Consider the following 19,286-nt stretch of genomic DNA (forward strand, 5'->3'; position numbering starts at 1 on the left):
CTCTTGTAGCCACTGTATTTATGTGGTGAGTCCAGTTGAGTTTCTGGTCAATGATAACCCCCAAGATGACGATATTGTGTGTGGAGGGGGAGGAGGGGTTGGGGGTGGGGTGGTGTCAGTAATGGTACCACTAGTGAATGTCAAGGGACGGTGATTAGATTGTCTCTTATAGACGATGATTTTAGCCAGGCATTTGTGATGAGTGAATGTTATTTGCCACTTATCAGCCCAAGCCTGGGTATTGTCCAGATCTTGTTGCATTTGAACACGGACTGTTTCAGTATCTGAGGAGTCACGAATGGTGCTGAACATTGTGCAATCATCGGCGAACATGCCCACTTCTGACCTTATGATAAGGGAAGGTCATTGATGAAGGAGCTGAAGCTGGTTGGGCCTAGGACACTACCCTGAGAAACTCCTGCAGAAATGTCCTGGAGCTGAGATGACTGACTAACAACCATCTTCCTATGTGTCAGTTATCCTCCAACCCCTGGAGAGTTTGCCACCTGATACCCATTGATTCCAGTTTTGCTCGGGCACCTGGATACCACATTCAGTCAAATGCAGTCTTGATGTCAAGAGCTGTCACTTTCCCTCATCTCTGGAATTCAGCTACTTTGTCTATGTTTGAACCAAGGCTGTAATGAGGTCTGGAGCTGGCCACTAAACTGGGCGTCACTGAGCAGGTTATTGCAGAGCAGGTGCTGCTTGATAGCGCTGTTGATTACACCTTCCATCACTTTACAAATGATCAAGAGTAGGCTGATGGGGCGGTAATTGGCCAGGTTGCATTTGTCCTGCTTTTCACATACAAGACATACCTGGGCAATTTTCCACATTATCAGGTAGATGCCAGTGTTGTAACTGTAGTGGAACAGCTTGGTTAGGGGAGCGGCAAGTTTTAGAGCACAAGTCTTCAGTACTGTTCCAGAATGTCTTTGGGGCTAGTAGCCTTTGCAGTATCCAGTGTCTCCAATTGTTTTTTGGTATTACATGGATTGAATTGAATTGGCTGAAGACTGGTATCTTTAACCTGGGTCTACTGGAGGAAGCCAAGTTAGATCATCCACTTGGCACTTCTGGCTGGAAATAGCTGCGAAAGCTTCAGCCTTATATTTTGTACTGATATGCTGGGCTCTTCCATCATTGAGGATGGGGATATTTGTGGAGCCTCCTCCTCCAGTGAGTTGTTTAATCATCCACCACCATTCACGACTGGATGTGGCAGGACAGCAGAGCTTAGATTTGATCCATTGGCCGTGGGATCGCTTAGCTCTATCACTTGCTGCTTATGCTGTTTGGTGTGTTTGGTGGCTTCACCAGGTTAACACCTCATCTTCAAATATGCCTGGTGCTGCTCCTGGCATGCTCCCCTGCGCTCTCCATTGAATCAGGGTTGATCCCCTGGCTTGATGGTAATGGTTGAGTGGGGAATATGCTGGGCCATGAGGTTACAGATTGTGCTAGAATACAATTCTGCTGCTGTTGGTGGCCCACAGTGCTTCATGGATGCCCAGGCTTGAGTTGCTAGATCTGTGCGAAGTCTGTCCCATTTAGCACAGTAATAATGCCACACAACACATTGGAGGTTATTCTCAACATGAAGGTAGGACTTCGTCTCCACAAGGACTGTGCAATGGTCACTCTTACCTATACTGTCATGGACAGATGCATCTGCAGCTGGCAGATTGGTAAGGATGAGGTTAAGTATGTTTTTCCCTCTAGTTGGTTTCCTCACCACCTGCCGCAGACCCAATCCTTTTGGACCCAGCCACCTCAATCAGTAGTGCTGCTGCCGAGCCATTCTTGGTGGTGGACATTGAAATCCCCCACCCAGACTTCCCCTACCTCCAAATGTATCTCACATCCACCCACCTTTCCTGCTACCCTTATTATTTTGGTGTGAACTGCGCAACACAACATCATGTCATCGATTGAAGAAGAGGGCAGGTGAGCAATTGCAGTGAGTGGGAATGGCCAAGCACTAGAATAAGAAGGCATTCAGGCTGGTGCTGGCATTCAAGTGTGCAGAGGGCATGTGAGGAAAAGCGATGCATTTGGTCCATATCAGTCTTTAATCTAGTTAGTTTTGCTTTGTACTTTGGACCTTGCAATACCCAGCCTAGGCCACAGTCACAGCAGGAGCCTGAAGATTCCACCTCTGGGGATGGTGACACCACTGACCTGAGGAGCACTGTAGCATAGTGACACACACACACACAGGAGTCACGAGGGGTTTGCATTTAGTATCAAGAGCACATTGCATATACATTTGCAAAACATAAGCATTTGCGGAAGGATGTAACAGCTGGGTCCTCAGACAATCAGACACTGCTGGGGTCAGGCTCCCCGCTGAACCAATGCAAATGATGGGACTTTGCAGACACAAAAAACCTGTGGGTATGCAGCAGAGGAGAAGGAACATATGGCTTGCACCAAGATTTATCTGTTGCTTCGTGGGGGTCATGTTCTGCCATGTCTCAGCAATGTCAGTGCAGGACTTTATGAAGGCTGCCCTGCTCTGTACCAGGCTAATTCAGCAAGATGTTGGACATGAGGAAATTGGGAGCACAATTCTCATACAGGGACCTTGTGGTCCTGGTAAATGAGGTTTGAAGGGGAGGGCCATCTTATTCCTGGAGGACTAGCAGAGGAGACTGTAACACCCTGCCATCCTGGACTGAGGTCGACACCAGGGTCATGTTGTCTCCACAATGTAGGGGGATACTCAACAGTACAGAAAGGTGAATGATATTATCAGTGCAGTCACAGTAAGTGCCACATTCCTCTTTGTTACCTGACATTCATGCTATCTCTTCTATTGCACATACTTCCTACCAAGGCTCATGGTCTGCCGCTGTCTCTACTGCATTGAACATCTTAGCTCACTCATTCTCACCCATCCTAATGGCCCCAGGCTACGAACTGTTCATGCCCTCTGTGCTACCTAGTCACTCAGTCAGGATTCCTCACCACATTTTCTCCATCCACTGATGTACCATCCACTTTCATCTCACTGAATCTCTCCCTTTCTCTCATTCAAGGAGAAAATGACCCATGATTGGGCAGAAAATACCTGGACAGTTGGTGGGATGCCCAACATTGTGTTCCTTGTCCCCTATGAGGAAAGAATCATGGCCTTGGCTGTAAAAGAGTCTTCTTCTTTCCAGGGACAACAGTCCCAACTTCTTTGATCTATCCTCATAAATGGAAACATCATTCCAGGAAACATTCTATTAAATTTCTTCTGCTCTCTATCCATTGCATTCACATCCTTCCAATAATAAGGCACCCACACTGTACATAATGTTCCAGCTGAGGTCTAACAAAAGTGCCTTTTATAAATTCAACATCATCTCCTTGCCCTTGGATGCTATGCCCCTACTAAAAAGTTGAGAACACTCTATGCTTTATTTTTACTGCTCTCACCACTTGTCATGCTATCTTCAGTAATCTGTGCACATGTACACCCAGGTCTCTTTGGTCCTGCAACTCTTGTATTATCTTCCAATGTTTTTTTGTTCAAAGTACATCACCTCACACTAAACCTTATCTGCCAGATATCCACCCATTCCACCAACTTGTTAATGTCTTTTTGGAGTTCCACGCTCCACATACCAAGATCTAGATCATTATACTAGAATCATCACCTTTTTCTCCTTTGTGTCTTGCAGGTCTGTGGGACACCATGACCCTCACAGACCAGAACTGCAGGACATTGCTGCATAGTGGGGACCAGCTGCTGTAAGTATGTGATCATCTGGCTGCCTCCATGGATAAGATGGCAGATTTTTTTTATTCATTCATGGGATGTGGGTGTTGCAGGCCACGTCATAGAGTGCCACATCAGGCAGTCTCAGACTGTTGGATATGCACACAGATCTGCATTCCATTGTCCTGGTCATTGGTCCTCAGCAGCAACAGCAAGGCAAGAGGTGCATGGGCCACCTTGACCTCACACCAGGTGTCCCTTCCTCACAAGGAGATCAGGTGATGCCTGTAGATGCACAGCTGGAGGAGAAACCACACAGAGATGTTCTCTCAGGACACTCCAAAGGTAGCATTGCCTTCCACCTTCACCCAGCTTATGACACTCATGCCAATGATTGCCTCTGACAAGGACACCCAGGTTCTCTAGACATAAATGTCCCCATGGTGGGGGTGGGAGGGTGGACAACTGGCCAAATCTCCAAAGTTAATTGGCTTCAATGTAGGGCAGGCTCTATGCCAATTGTGGAACCAGGACTGCACTTAGATATATTGAGAGGGTAAGAAATAAATCTCTTGATGGAACATTAGTGACATAGGTTATACGGCACTATTATAAAGTGTCATGTTCGGTTTTGTGGCATAGTGAGCATATTTAAACTATTTTCTGATTCCTCTGTCTAACCCTTGAGGTTAGATGTCATTTTGCACATATGAACAACACTTGTCATTGGAGCCTACCAGGGAACAGGCTATCTTGGATCTGGTAACAGGTAGGCAGGTTTAATAAATGACCTCAGAGTAAAAGATCCCTGGAAATTAGTGATCATAACATGAGAGAATTTGGTATTAACTTTGAGACTCAGAAATGTGGGTTAGAAACAACTTGTGTTTAACTTAAATGAAGTGAATTACAATGAAATGAAAGTAGAGTTGGCTAAAGAGAACTGGGTAGATAGATTAGGAGGAATGACAGTAAGCAAGTGGTGGAAGGCATCTAAGGAGGTAATTCATGATTCTTAGCAAAAATATATCACAGTATAGATGAAAGATTCTAAGAGATAAACTAACCATGGCTAACCAAGAAAGTTAAGGAAAGTATTAAGTTGAAAGAAAAAGCGTACAAAGATGTTAAAGTCAATGATGGCCTCAAAGACTGTGATAAATTCAAAAAATAAAAAGATAATAAAGACAAAGAAAGTAAATTAGGAGGACAAAGTAGTGATGAATATAAAAACTAACAATAAGAGCTTCTTTATAAAAAGAGAAGGGTCAGAGTGATGTAGGCCCTTTAGAAAATGAAGCTGGGAGACAGTTATGGGGAACAAGGAAATGGCAGCGAAGTTAAACAGATATTTTGTATCAGTCTCTATAGGTGGAAGGTCCCATTAATACTAAAGAATTCAGGGGAGGAATTAAGAATCATCACCATCACTATGAGACAAACTAATGGGGCTAAAGGCAGATAAGTCCCCTGGCTTGATGGCTTGCATTCTAGGATCCTAAAAGGGGTAGTGGATGCATTGGTTGTAATTTTCTAAAAATCCTTGAATTCTGGAGAAGTAGCATACAATTGGAAAAATACCATTGTGACATCCCTATTCAAAAATGAGGGAGGCAAAATGTGGGTAACATAGGCTAATAACAACTACTGTTGAAAAAATCATTGGAATCAATTATTAAGTAAGTAACAGCAGAACATGGGAAAAGTAATAACCTAATTAAGCAGTTAGCATGCCTTCATGAAAGGGACATCACGTCTGACGAGTTTCAAGGAAGCTTTAACCATAGTGGATAGAGGGAAAACTGTAGATGTATTAAAACTTCCACAAGGTGTTTGACAATGAACCTCACAAGACTTTAAGTCATAAGAGTCCATGGTGGAGAAGTTGGGAGGACATCAGTGGCTAACAGTGTTGGCTTTCCACGAAATGGCCAGAAATGTTTGGGGTTGGGAGGTATACAGTGTATAGTGAGGCACTGCATAAGGGTTTCAGTGGAATTGGATACCTGCAGGCATGTGACCTCGAGTGAATAACTGTGTTGCCCTTGAAAGGCTTCCCTCATAGGTCACACCTGGGTGTGGTCACAGCTATTTTCTTTGCCATTGCACCTTTGCAAAATCCAGGACGATGAAAGACCATAGCAAGTACTCCTCAGATAATAATTTCCTGACTCAGACTTTACACAACGGGTGAGGCCTCAAACATCCAAACCCATGCTAGGCAGCTCACCACATCAATCCGTTAGCTTTTACAGCTCATAGGGTCCCTACCCAACCCATTTTTGTGAGTTTTTACCACATTCCTCCCTTTACATACATAGCTGCCACCTCACAACTCTCATTCCGTGCTTTTCAGCCTGCAGTGTCCAATCCCTAGGCTTCCTCCTGCAGCAGCAGCGGCTTTTCTCCACCCCTCGCCCAATTCTGTTGCCTTTACTGGACAGACTGACCAAACTCTCCCTCCTTGTGTAACCAAACCAGACAGCGCCAGATGAGAAGTACCCATACCTTTGACTGATGTCTGTACGTCTCCGCAACGATGTTAGTGCTGATCTCTAGATTTGCTGCTATAGAGGCATAGGGTTGACCGTGACCCAATCCCTGAACTACAGAGGCATCCATCTAAACACTTGACCTGCTGGTAGGATAGAAAGCTCCATATTGAAGTGAAATTTACATTTAATAAGGCTGTTAAAAAGCATTAATCTCTTAATAGGTATTTCACCATTGCCTGGTGAAAATCTTATCTTGATACCCGGAACTCAGAATCCCTACAGTGCCGTTCAGCCCATCAAACAGCATCCCACTCAGACCCACCCCCATCCCCTAGCCCTGCATTTACCATAGCTAATCCACTTAGCATACAAATCCCTGGACACTACAGGACTATTTAGCGTGGCCGATCCACTTAATCTGCACATTTTGGGCTGTGGGAGGAAACCCAAGCAGACATGGGGAAAACATACAAACACCACACATACAGCCACCTAATGCTGGACTCGAACCCGGGTTCCTGGCCCTGTGAGGCACCAGTGCTAACCACCATGCTGCCCAAACTCTGTTTGAAAATAATTTGCTTCTGACTTCAAGAAAGGTATTGTCCAGTTTCTTTAATAATTGTCATAGACTTCTTGCCATTGGCACACATCATTCAGATCTCTATAATATTTCATTACTGATCTTTAAAATGTGCCAAACCTTGAATGGCATATATGTGCATTGTTGTTGGCCATTCATCTGGGCATCGTTATTTCTCCAGACAGTGACTTTTTCATGTTATTTTTTTCTGTGGTACCTGTTTTTGTTCCATTTACATTGTTGAGCTGCTGTGGACCTTTGGGACTGATGATTGATCTGTGGCCCGCATCTTCCTATACATATATGCCTGCTGTTGCTTTGGTATTCCTGATCATTCACTTCTACGACTGAAGTGACAGCTAATCTACAAAGGTCCTAAATTGCCACTTGGATTACTATTGTAGAGAGAGTCAAAGGTTTGTTTCCTGACTGGCTTTCCAATGTCCAACTCTGGTAATAGTTTGGCAAATTAGTCAAAATCAAAATTAGTTTCTTTCCATTACAAATTTTTTTATTTTCACTTGCGTCTGGTACTACTAGTTCAGCAGCTTCTTTTACAAGAGTGACTATGGAATGATATTAATTTTAGTACTAGACTATGTTCTATGTCATCATTTCTCCATGTCGTCATTGTCTTCAGGAACAGTGCTCATGTCGTCATTGTCTTCAGGAATAGTGCCAGAAGACTGGAAACTAGCAAATGTTGTCCCCTTGTTCAAGAAGGGGAGTAGAGACAACCCTGGTAATTATAGACCAGTGAGCCTTACTTCGGTTGTGGGTAAAGTGTTGGAAAGGATTATAAGAGATAGGATTTATAATCATCTAGAAAGGAATAATTTGATTAGGGATAGTCAACACGGTTTTGTGAAGAGTAGGTCGTGCCTCACAAACCTTATTGAGTTCTTTGAGAAGGTGACCAAACAGTTGGATGAGGGTAAAGCGATTGATGTGGTGTATTTGGATTTCAGTAAAGCGTTTGATAAGGTTCCCCATGGTAGGCTGTTGCAGAAAATACAGAGGCATGGGATTGAGGGTGATTTAGCGGTTTGGATCAGAAATTGGCTAGCTGTAAGAAGACAGAGGGTGGTGGTTGATGGGAAATGTTCATCCTGGAGTTCAGTTACTAGTGGTGTACCTCAAGGATCTGTTTTGGGCCACTGCTGTTTGTCATTTTTATAAATGACCTGGATGAGGGCGTAGAAGGATGGGTTAGTAAATTTGCGGATGACACCAAAATTGGTGGAGTTGTGGATAGTGCGGAAGGATGTTGCAGGTTACAGAGGGACATAGATAAGCTGCAGAGCTGGGCTGAGAGGTGGCAAATGGAGTTTAATGCGGAAAAGTGTGAGGTGATTCACTTTGGAAGGAATAACAGGAATACAGAGTACTGGGCTAATGGTAAGATTCTTGGTAGTGTGTATGAGCAGAAAGATCTCGGTGTCCATGTGCATAGATCACTGAAAGCTGCCACCCAGGTTGATAGCGTTGTTAAGAAGGCGTACAGTATGTTAGGTTTTATTGGTAGAGGGATTGAGTTTCGGAGCCATGAGGTCATGTTGCAACTGTACAAAACTCTGGTGCGGCCGCACTTGGAGTATTGTGTACAGTTCTGGTCACTGCATTATAGGAAGGATGTGGAAGCATTGGAAAGGGTGCAGAGGAGATTTACCAGGATGTTGCCTGGTATGGAGGGAAGGTCTTATGAGGAAAGGCTGAGGGTCTTGAGGCTGTTTTCGTTAGAGAGAAGGTTAAGAGGTGACTTGATAGAGACATACAAGATGATCAGAGGATTAGATAGGGTGGACAGTGGGAGCCTTTTTCCTCGGATGGTGGTGGCTAGTACGAGGGGGACATAGCTTTAAATTGAGGGGTGATAGATATAGGACAGATGTCAGAGGTAGGTTCTTTACTCAGAGAGTAGTAAGGGTGTGGAATGCCCTGCCTGCAAAAATAGTAGACTGGCCCACTTTAAGGGCATTTAAATGGTCATTGGATAAACATATGGATGATAATGGAATAGTTTAGGTTAGATGGGCTTCAGATTGGTTTCACAGGTTGGCGCAACATCGAGGGCCGAAGGGCCTGTACTGCGCTGTAATGTTCTATGTTCTATGTTCTTCAGCCAGCTGTATAGCTGTCACAGTGAGGTGATCTCCAGACTGTGTACCCACTCTCTCAGGGTCTATAGTTCTTGCCTCCGATAGTGGGAGATTGGTGCATGAGTACAGGTGGAATGGGTGTGAGGCAGTAGAGTTCACACTTAACATGGTGGAGCAGAGAAGGTCATTACATTCACTCTGCACCGCTGGTTGTACCTCCATGCAAGAGAAATCGTAAGGGCCCAACTGGTGACCTCAGACCAGGTTGGCAAGATCAGGTGGTACAGCCTTCCATGTCAGTATTCTGATGTAGAGGTGCCAGTGTTGGACTGGGGTGGACAAAGTCAGAAGTCACATAACTTCACCTGACGAAGGGGTTGTGCTCCAAAAGCTTGTGATTTTAAATAAACCCATTGGACTATAACCTGGTGTTGTGTGACTTCTGACTTTGTCAGTCTTCTGGGAAGAGGATGCCTCTCCTCTGGACCACTCATCCACCAGGGCCTTCAGGCCATTGATGTTAAATCACACTATCATTTTTCCCTTTCTCCGACATCGTCAGACTCCATCCTTGACCAAACAGGACAGCTCCTGGAATGTCTATGCTCATCCAGATAGACAACAAGCTTTTAAAGACAGTACGGACAGAAGGAAATGCCAGTGTTTCAGCAGATATCCTCTAAATGGCAAATTATTACTATTGCTCTTCCTGGAACAAAGGGTGGAAATCGGATTTGAGAGACACCATAGAGACATGGTAGGTAATTCATGAGGCCATTTTTGTAAATAGGGAAATACATCTCATTGGGCCTTGCAGTGAAAACCCTCCACAAAAAAAAAAACAACAACCTAATACAATTCTGACTTAGCCAAAAGATTCAGCCCTTCCTCCCAGATGGGGGGTAGAAGACTTGCCCTGTTCCAATTAATGGCCTCCAAAACATCCATCAAGCAAAATTCTAGCTACAATCACCTAAGAAGTATTGTAAAAACTCTGTGATACACAGACTAAGAAAATTCAAACGATTTAGAATGTTGAATTTTCAAAGGAATATTGATGTATTAGAAAATAAACAATGAGAAAGATGGTGTACAGCATGTCTTCCCACATAAAGAGAACTGATAGTTATTAAATTCACTGACTTGTTTGCATTTTAAGTGCTGTTATAGTATATATGGCTAGGTTACAAGTCTCCTGTTTGGTACCTCAAAATAAAATTGCTTCCAAAGAGAAAACCAGAAACCTAATTTATCAGAAGTGCCTGAAGACCAAGTATGAAGAAAGTCTACAAAAAAATTGGTAATATATTCTCTTTGAAAGGAGCTAGTGGAGAGTGACCTCACATGGCGCAAAAGTTAAAAACTATGGTGTATTTTCTTCACACTGAACTGAAAGTAAACAATAGAACATCAGAGTAAGTGGAGTTGTGGTTCAGGGGTAGTGTTCCTAATGCTGAACCAGAATATCCAGGTTCAAGTCCTAAATGTCACAGAGGTGGGCTTGTAAAAGGTTGATTAAAATTTCCTTTTTAACTTAGGGGCAGGCTGAAAAGGTGTTTTTTTTGCTTGGAAGTACATACTGTGATTCATATCTGTCACTATTGGCTTGTAAGCAGAAAGATTGTATCCTTTACCACCTGACATTGCATTCTAAAAGCAATGAATGAAGTTGTGCTTATTATTCTATGATCTTTGATTCGGATTATACCAATTGTTGCCACAACCAAGCAGAAACTCCAGACCACCATGTCTGTAACAATTAAAATTTGAAATCTATTAATGATTAGAATCTGTTAAAATTTCACTTGGTGATGACATACACTGAAATGAATTTTAGCTGTGAGAGTAAAGCAAATAGTAAAGCAGTTGGAAAAAAAAGGAGCAGTCAAGTGGGAAGAACAACAATTTAAACCACTCCAATTTTACTTAAGTAAAGCAAGATTACAAAGGGATAGCATTTCATATGAATAAATAGGAACAAAACACAATGTTACAATAGCCATTATAGACATTACGTTGGATTTTGCATTTCTCCTTGGTGGGTTTGAAGGCAGGAAGGCTTGTAAAATCCAGTGTGGGGCTTTCCAGTTCCCAACCTCCTCACCCCAACCAGTTTCAAACTTGAGGGTAGGGGAGACGTCAGGTAGTCCAACCATCTTAGGCCCATTGAGGCAGTTAAGAGCATCACTAACAAGCCTGCATTTTATCCACAGCAAAAACTGTTAAAACCATGCAGGACACGCAGCAGCTTTAGCTGTGCCAGCTGACGTCAGGCTAATAAGGTGGAACTTGCTTAGCAAGCTTTCTGGGCCCATTGGAAACACCATCCAATGTCACAGAACCCCTCCCTAAACCTCCTCCCAAGCCTCTCAGACCTGGAATTCACCCAATTTGCCAAGGGCTGGCAGGCTGGCCCAAACCTTACATTAAGCTCCAAGATGGTGGCAGAGTAGGATGCTCCAGTCAGAGTTCTACTGTCCGCTAGTTCTTTGTAGCACTAGCACAGGCCAAGTCCCGCGGTGGCAGCGGAGCAAGCACGGGAACAAATGCAGCAGAGGCAGAGGAATTGGAAGTAGGGGATTGCATTCTTGCAGGAAGGTGGATGAGAGGTGGTGTAGTCTAGGTAGCTGTGGGAGTTGGTGGGCTTGAAATAGATATCGGTTGAGGTGGTTACCAGGGACGGAGACAGAGGGGTCCAGGAAGGAGAGAGAGGTATCAGAGATGGCTGTATCAGTACTGCCTCATGCTCCCACGAGGAGCTTGAACAGTTCATCAACTTTACGAACACCTTTCACCCAACCTCAAGTTCACCTGGACCTCCTCTCTATTTGTTTCAGAGCTCCCTTCCCGCTCCCCCATTTCTGAAGAAGGGTCCCAACCTGAAACGTCAACTTTCCTGCCCCTATGATGCTGCCTGGCCTGTTGTGTTCCTTAGGATCTTAATCAGATGGGCCTAGAAGTGGCAGATGGAGTTCAGTTCAGATAAATGTGAGATGCTGCATTTTGGAAAGGAAAAATCAGGGCAGGACTTTTAATGGTAAGGTCCTGAGGAATGTGCTGAACAAAGGGACCTTAGAGTGCAGTTCATAGATCCTTGAAAGTAGAGTCACCGGTAGATAAGATAGTGAAGGCAGTGTTTGATATGCTTGCCTTTATTGGTCAGTGCATTGAGTATAGAAGGTGGAAGGTCATGTTGCAGATGTACAGGACATTGGTTCAGCCACTTCTAGAGGATTCCATGCGATCCTGACCTCCCTTCTATAGGAAAAATGTTGTGACACTTGAAAGGGTTCAGAAAAGATTTACAAGGATGTTGCCAGTTTGAACTATAAGCAGCAACTTTTTCTCAGAGGGTGGTGCATGTATGGAATGAGGTGCTAGACGGAGTGGTGGAGGCTGGTACAATTACAATAGTTAAAAGGCATTTGGATGGGTATATGAATAGGAAGGGTTAGGAGGGATATGGGCCAAATGCGACTAGATTTATATAGGACATCTGGTCAGCGTGGAGGAGTTGGACCAAAGGGACTGTTTCCATGCTGTATACCTCTCCAATCTCTGCTCGTATCCACAATTCTCCAGTCCTGGCCACATTCTAGTAAATTGTCTCTGTACTCTCTCCATAGCAGTTCTTCCTGAACTGTCCTTCCTGCAATGTAGTGACTAGAACTGCACACAATATTCCAGTTTTGGCCCTAGCAGTGTTTATAGTTTCATTATTATATCCCTATTTTTGAAATCTATACCTCTACCAGTGAAGGAAGGCATTCCATATGTCCTCGTTACTATGTTATCTATGTGTACTGCTACCTCTAGGGACTTGTACACTTGCACATTAAGATCTCTCACCCCTCTCAGTATATTCTCATTTATTGTGTATTCCTTTTTACTATTTGACCTCCCTAAATGCATTGCCTCACACTTATCAGAGCTGAACTCCATCTGCCACTTTCCTGTTCACCATATCAACCTATCTATACCATTTTGGAGCTTACAACTATCCTCTACACTGACAACTTTTGTCATATGTAAATCTTCCATTGTGGCCCCATTTTCAAGTCAATATCATTAATGTATAAAACAAACAGCAGGCATCCCACCACTGAGTCCTTTAAAACACCACTTGAACCTGCTTTCCATTCACAAGGGTACCATCAATCTTGTTTCCTGTTACTAATTCAACACATTATCTTCTATCCCACAGACTTTTACTTTATTGACCAATCTGCCATTTGTGACCTTGTCAAATGCCTTACTAAAATCTATGTAGACAACATCCACTGTGCAACCTCATTGATCCTCCTTATCACTTCCTTAAAGCATTCAATCAAATTTGTAAAGCATGACCTTCCCTCAACAAAGCCATGCTCAGTCCAGGATCCTTCTCATGAGGACCGAGTGTACTCTCAGCAAGAGGTCACAAATCTGGAATACAGTATAAACCTTTGGTATTTGAGAGACATACCTACTTCTGAGATTAAATTTTATGAGAAAAGGTTGAACCCATACTCAATAAAGGTAGATACTGAGAAGATGTTTCCTTTCATGGGGGAAATAAATGTTCTCCCATTCAAGATGGAGATGAGAAGTAATCCAGGGATCCTTTGTTTTTGGAATGGCCTTTCATGTACAGCAGTGAAAACAGAGTCATTGAATATATCAAAAGCTTTTGTTAGATTGTAGATTAAAGAAAGGAGTCATGGGTTATTAGGCAGGGAGGGAGAAGACACAGGCAGGAAAGTGGAAATAAAGTCCGCAATCAGGTAGGTATGATCTTATTGAATGGCAGAGCAGGTTTGAAGGACCAAATGACCTACTCGACGTATTCATATGAACTGGTCTACTGTTATAGTTTAATCAACATTTCCTGATAAAGCCACTCTTTTAAACAGGCAATAATATTTGTGTGTTTTGTTTTAGGTAGACAGTTATTATCCATATTAATGCATCTTTCGATGCTGTACACATCTCGTCAAAATAGCAAGTTAGCAAATTATTTCTAGCCCTCTGCCCAAAACTTCCTATAACAGTAGTCCACAATTGCTCATCTTCGAGAGCATAACTTACCTTTGCTTGTCATCCTCTTTTAGTGATGCTCCATAGGTTACTAGTTAGCATTCAAAATGACAGCTTTGGCTCAGCTTCATCCTCGTTAGTTAAGTCTTCACACTCTGACCTCTGCACAAACCAAACTGAACTTGGAACCTTCCTGGTCAGTTTGATTCAACACCACATCACCTTGTAGACAAAGAGGGTGGGTACTACAAATAAAATTAAAATAAAGAAAATGCTGACTTCATTTATGGTCATAAAAACCTATTCTGAGGAAGGGTCACTGGATCCGAAACGTTAACTGTGATTTTTTCTTCACAGATGCTGCCAGACCTGATGAGCTTTTCCAGCAACTTCTGTTTTTGTTCCTCATTTACTGTCATGCTGCTGTCAGTCAAGTCATAGCACAACTAGACCATTTGTTGCACTGAAATTTGATGCTCGTCAGTAGACAACATTGGATGAAGCAAGTCATTAAAAACTGAAATAAAAAATAAAGCACACAAACACTTAAATAGTAAAAGAATAACTTGCTGAAAAGCAAAGTGGTTGAGCAGAAACCAAAAAGGAAAATGGCCTCATTGACTTGGTAAAATATGAAAAAAAAATACTTCAGACTATAACTCCTGCAAAAGGAATTTAGTGAAACTATTTGAATTGTGCACTTTGTTTCTTTTTTCTGGAACTCATTTTGAAGCAGTTGTGCACAAAATTCTCTTTGCCAATCCATTTCACTAACTGAAACCAAAGTTTGGCAAGACTTTATTTCCTACAAATTGGATATTCAAAGCAGAAGTCTGATTATAATGGAAGGGTCAAGAAGATTAATCTGATATTTAATTTCAACAAAACTTCCTTACATGGCATTTAACAAATATACATAAGTGATAATTTACATATTTTATATACACTGTGTACAGTATGCACTCCACAAAATATTATTCATAACTGATTGAAAAGTTCATGTATTTCAATAATTTAAGGTGCCCACTTCTGTGCAATTTTCACATATCTTAACCTGAGCATTGGAGGCAAATACAGTTAGTGAAGGCATTTGTATTTCTAAACCATCCCAGTTTAATTGCTTTATGTACAGAAATTTCTTCATCTCATTCAATGCAGATATATTCTCTCTTTCCGCGAATACATTTTCCATTGTATTTAAATTTACTTTTCTCAAGCTTTCTGCTTGAATAGTATAAAGTCAAATTTCAAAAATGTATAAGCATGGAACATTTATTTGTTCATAATCCAAAAATAATGTAAATACAAAATTAAATACTTATCTTTGGTGCAAACATGCTCTTATAATCCTCCTAGATTAATAAATGTATATGTATCACTATAATTAGAGTATCCTTGTATATTAAATTTAAATATAAGCAAGGCTATTGGCGACAAAATATTTCTATTCAGAATGGCTTTGATAGTTTTAGCAACTGAATAGCACAAAGTCCCTGAACTTCAGGTGCTAGACTCTGAAAAGAACTGGTGACCATTTGAGAACAATTATGTTGCCAATAATGTTATTAGCATTTAACACTTCAAACAGCAATTTCTTCTGCTGGTTTGATAAGCCAAGCAATGAAGCAAAGCAGTCAAAAAACTGGTGATATTGCAAAAAAAAAAAAAAAAAAAAATCAATTCACATACACTTCCAAAGAAAACCAACTTTAACCAACCATTTCTTGGAAGCTTTTCAGAATGCCACCCCAGAGTCTGATATTTTAACACGATTTTACAAAGCTGGTAGTAAAAGGGGAGAAGTGAAGTGTTGTGTAATGGTCTAAAGTCTGGTGAAGAATAAATGGACCTCATTTTTTGAGGTCTGGTGCATTCTTGATATCTTAGTACAAAAATGACAATTTCAGTGATGAGCAATGGGAGGTTGTGTACAGCATGAATTTTCCCCTCTAAATGTCTTCATTATTGTGCTGGACACCTTACATGACTGTCAATTAACTGTATTGGTATCTGGGAATCCTTTCTGAAACAGCATTTTCTTTGTAATCTCCTAAAATTGGTTTTACAATCAATTTCATTCTTGCTCACTTCATTCATAAATGCAGAGGACATAACATTTTACAAATTGCACAAAATAATAGAAAAGTAAACTGAAATCACAAGGCAACGTCTTCCAGAAAGTATTTGTTTTGAGGACAAAAAGGGACATATTACAAAAATAGGGAACATAAAAGAAAGCATTACAAAAATAGAAAGAAATGGGTAAAGTTGGACAAAATGTTCACTTAGTTTTTGCTTGCACGGAATTACCGAAGAACTTTTACTCAAAGTTTCATACCATTTGCAGAGATGTAGAAAAATAACTGATCTTGGTCCAAACAACTGCTTTGTATGTTTAACATGATCTCAAATGAAACCTGAATTTGAGATATCTTTTTAAGTTTTTCTTTTCTGTTATAAACACACTTCAGAGTATAGGATCCTTCCACCGGGTAGTCAATTAAGGCTAATAGTGCTGGCATGGTTTACTGTTGTACTGTAAAATGGGTCAATGCTTGCTTCAGCTTTGCCGCAATCTGGTAAGAAATAAGAACATTCTCAATGAAACGTTTCAAAAAGTCCACATTTCCTTCAAACAATCTTTCAACTAACATGATGTTACCACTTAAACATTTCATAAGCAACTTTATTGAAAAGGTTAATTTTCTAAGTACTTCATTTATATATTTGTGCTTTTCCCACTCTGCAGTTTTCAATATTATGCCCTCTATAGTCAGCAGCAGTCTAATACACTGCCACCAATCAATTCCACTATTGAATGCTACGCCTGCAGTTTACAGGAAGGGATTCCTGAGATTTTAATTTTTATGTAATGCTACTAACAATGTAGGAACAAGCCCTTTGATCCAAGACATCTTTATAATCTCAATCATTGTCTTGTGTTCCTAACTTTCCTAAATACCCTTTTTTCAGTTGGTTTGGCATCCATAGAAATAGAATTTCAGGAATATGTAGATAAGCCTCTGAGGTACGCTGTAATGTAACTGTGACCTCATGTGATAGTGTCTGCTAGAAGGTTGGAACTACAGCAGCTCTAGACAAAGATTCCACCTGTGATATCATGTATATATTCTTAATAAATACTATTTGAAGAATTACCTCATTGTCTAGTCAGAGCTCATGTAACAGATAAGCCCACTCTAAAAACAGCATTTGCTTTGATCACTAACTTTGGAAGTACATTCCATAATCCCACAATTTTATCTAAAAAAAGTGATTTAGCCTGCTTTTCCTAAGTGCGTCGTATTTCATCACATATCTAATCTCCTTGTTCTACACTTCTCAAATCACTAGAAATTATTTTCATCTACTTTTTCTCATTTCTTCATAATTTTAAATGCCTCCATCAAATTAGTTCTTAAATCTCCTCTGAAGGGAGAGTTGGAGCTGCAGAGACAATTTGCAATCGATTTTCAAAATGGGTAAATGTGATCATAATTTAAACGGTGGAAAATGGAACAAAAGGACACAGGACAATAATCATGTTAGCCCACAGAAATGCTGTGCCTAGTAATGGAAAAAAAATCAAAGCAAAATACTGAAGGTGAAGAACTCTTTTATATAGAGATCATAATATTGGAATGAATGAGAATGATACCAGGGAATAAAAGCTGTAAAATAATAGTGGAAAACAGATATCTAACAATAGTGGAAAATACTTGAAATTATGAAAAGAGAGTCCAGGAGAATTATACTCCTTTTCAAAGGATGAATGAACATAGAACATAGAACATTACAGCACAGTACAGGCCCTTCGGCCCTCGATGTTGCGCCCACCTGTGAAACCAATCTGAAGCCCATCTAACCTAAACTATTCCATTATCATCCATATGTTTATCCAATGACCATTTAAATGCCCTTAAAGTGGGCGAGTCTACTATTTTTGCAGGCAGGGCATTCCACGCCCTTACTACTCTCTGAGTAAAGAACCTACTTCTGACATCTGTCCTATAGCTTTAAATTGAGGGGTGATAGATATGTCCCCTCGTGCTAGCCATCACCATCCGAGGAAAAAGGCTCCCACTGTCCACCCTATCTAATCCTCTGATGATCTTGTATGTCTCTATCAAGTCACCTCTTAACCTTCTTCTCTCTAACAAAAACAGCCTCAAAACCCTCAGCCTTTCCTCATAAGACCTTCCCTCCATACCAGGCAACATCCTGGTAAATCTCCTCTGCACCCTTTCCAATGCTTCCACATCCTTCCTATAATGCGGTGACCAGAACTGAAGCAGCCAATAACAAACCATCATGGATGAATAGACAAATTTTGCGATTCTTTAATATTTCTCTTATTTGGTTTCTTGTTGGCCTTTGCTTTGTAGGTGAAATCTATTATTTCAGTTATGAATCCCTGTAGTAAGTGCAAGTTATTTCAAATGTGGGGCTATTAGAGTTGAGCCCCTACCTGGCATCACACATACACCATAGACAATTGAACTGATTTTAAGAGTAAGATCCCTAGTTATTTCTTGAATTGTTGGTCCTTGCATGCAGAAATCAACTGCTATAACGTTACAGCCTCCGAGGTCAACATCAGCTAAATTTCTAATTGATATGGCTTCATTCCATAATCTGTGGCGTATTGTCAAACTACTCGCTCTTTAGATTATGAAGTTCATCCCATTGTAGTTTAAGTCTTGCATTATTCTCCAAAATTTGAAATAGTTGGGTTATAGTCTGATTACTTCAATCTGCTAGAGATTTAACATACGATGCACTAATTCTGCACAGCTGAAATACAGAGCTGGTACTCCCTCTGACACTCAAATTACAACTCCTTTCTTCATACTTTATTACAGGTTAAAGAAAATAAATCCTATATGACTCAAAAGGCAAGAAGGAAGAGGAGGGGATAAGGGAAAGAGTGGCAGGTAAGAACACAAGTGAGAAGCAGGGAGTGAATAACTAGCAAAATTTTATACAAGAAAGGTCAATTAGACAAGTCAAGCCTTACACCGTGGGCATGAACTGAGAACCAATGGTCTACAAAACACTCAAATAGAGATTTCTATAAAATAAGTTAATTATATTAACTTTTATTTGCTTTATAGCTAATTAAAGAACAATGTCCCTGCAGTTTTTAGATTATATCACTACAAATGACAAATATAGAATATGGAGTATAAAAATTTCAACTTTCATCATTTGAATGTGATAGCCAAGACCTTTCATGGATTAAAATGTGTTTTATAAAGGAAGAAACATGGACCTAAAATGCTGTAGTGGTTACCTGACTTCAGTGTGAAGCATGCTTCATAAGACAAATATGGAATAAACAAACCCATCTGCACTAGGATCATTTTATCTGAAGAGATCAA

The 19,286-nt window shown here is 41.1% G+C and overlaps 1 protein-coding gene across 2 annotated transcripts in view; it reads right to left on the reverse strand.

Moving 5' to 3' along the window:
* Nucleotides 1-14,760: 14,760 nt before the first annotated feature.
* The window catches only part of snx9b (sorting nexin 9b), a 209,218-nt gene continuing 204,692 nt past the window's right edge, over nucleotides 14,761-19,286 (reverse strand). For both annotated transcript variants that reach the window (XM_048601167.1, XM_048601168.1), the window contains one exon: nucleotides 14,761-16,481. In XM_048601167.1, the coding sequence (XP_048457124.1) occupies nucleotides 16,431-16,481 (51 nt within the window). In that variant the 3' untranslated portion in view covers nucleotides 14,761-16,430. The remainder of the gene's footprint in view (nucleotides 16,482-19,286) is intronic.

This window comes from Rhincodon typus, chromosome 9 (genome assembly GCF_021869965.1).
Source record: "Rhincodon typus isolate 14 chromosome 9, sRhiTyp1.1, whole genome shotgun sequence".
Classification (NCBI taxonomy): Eukaryota; Metazoa; Chordata; class Chondrichthyes; order Orectolobiformes; family Rhincodontidae; genus Rhincodon; species Rhincodon typus.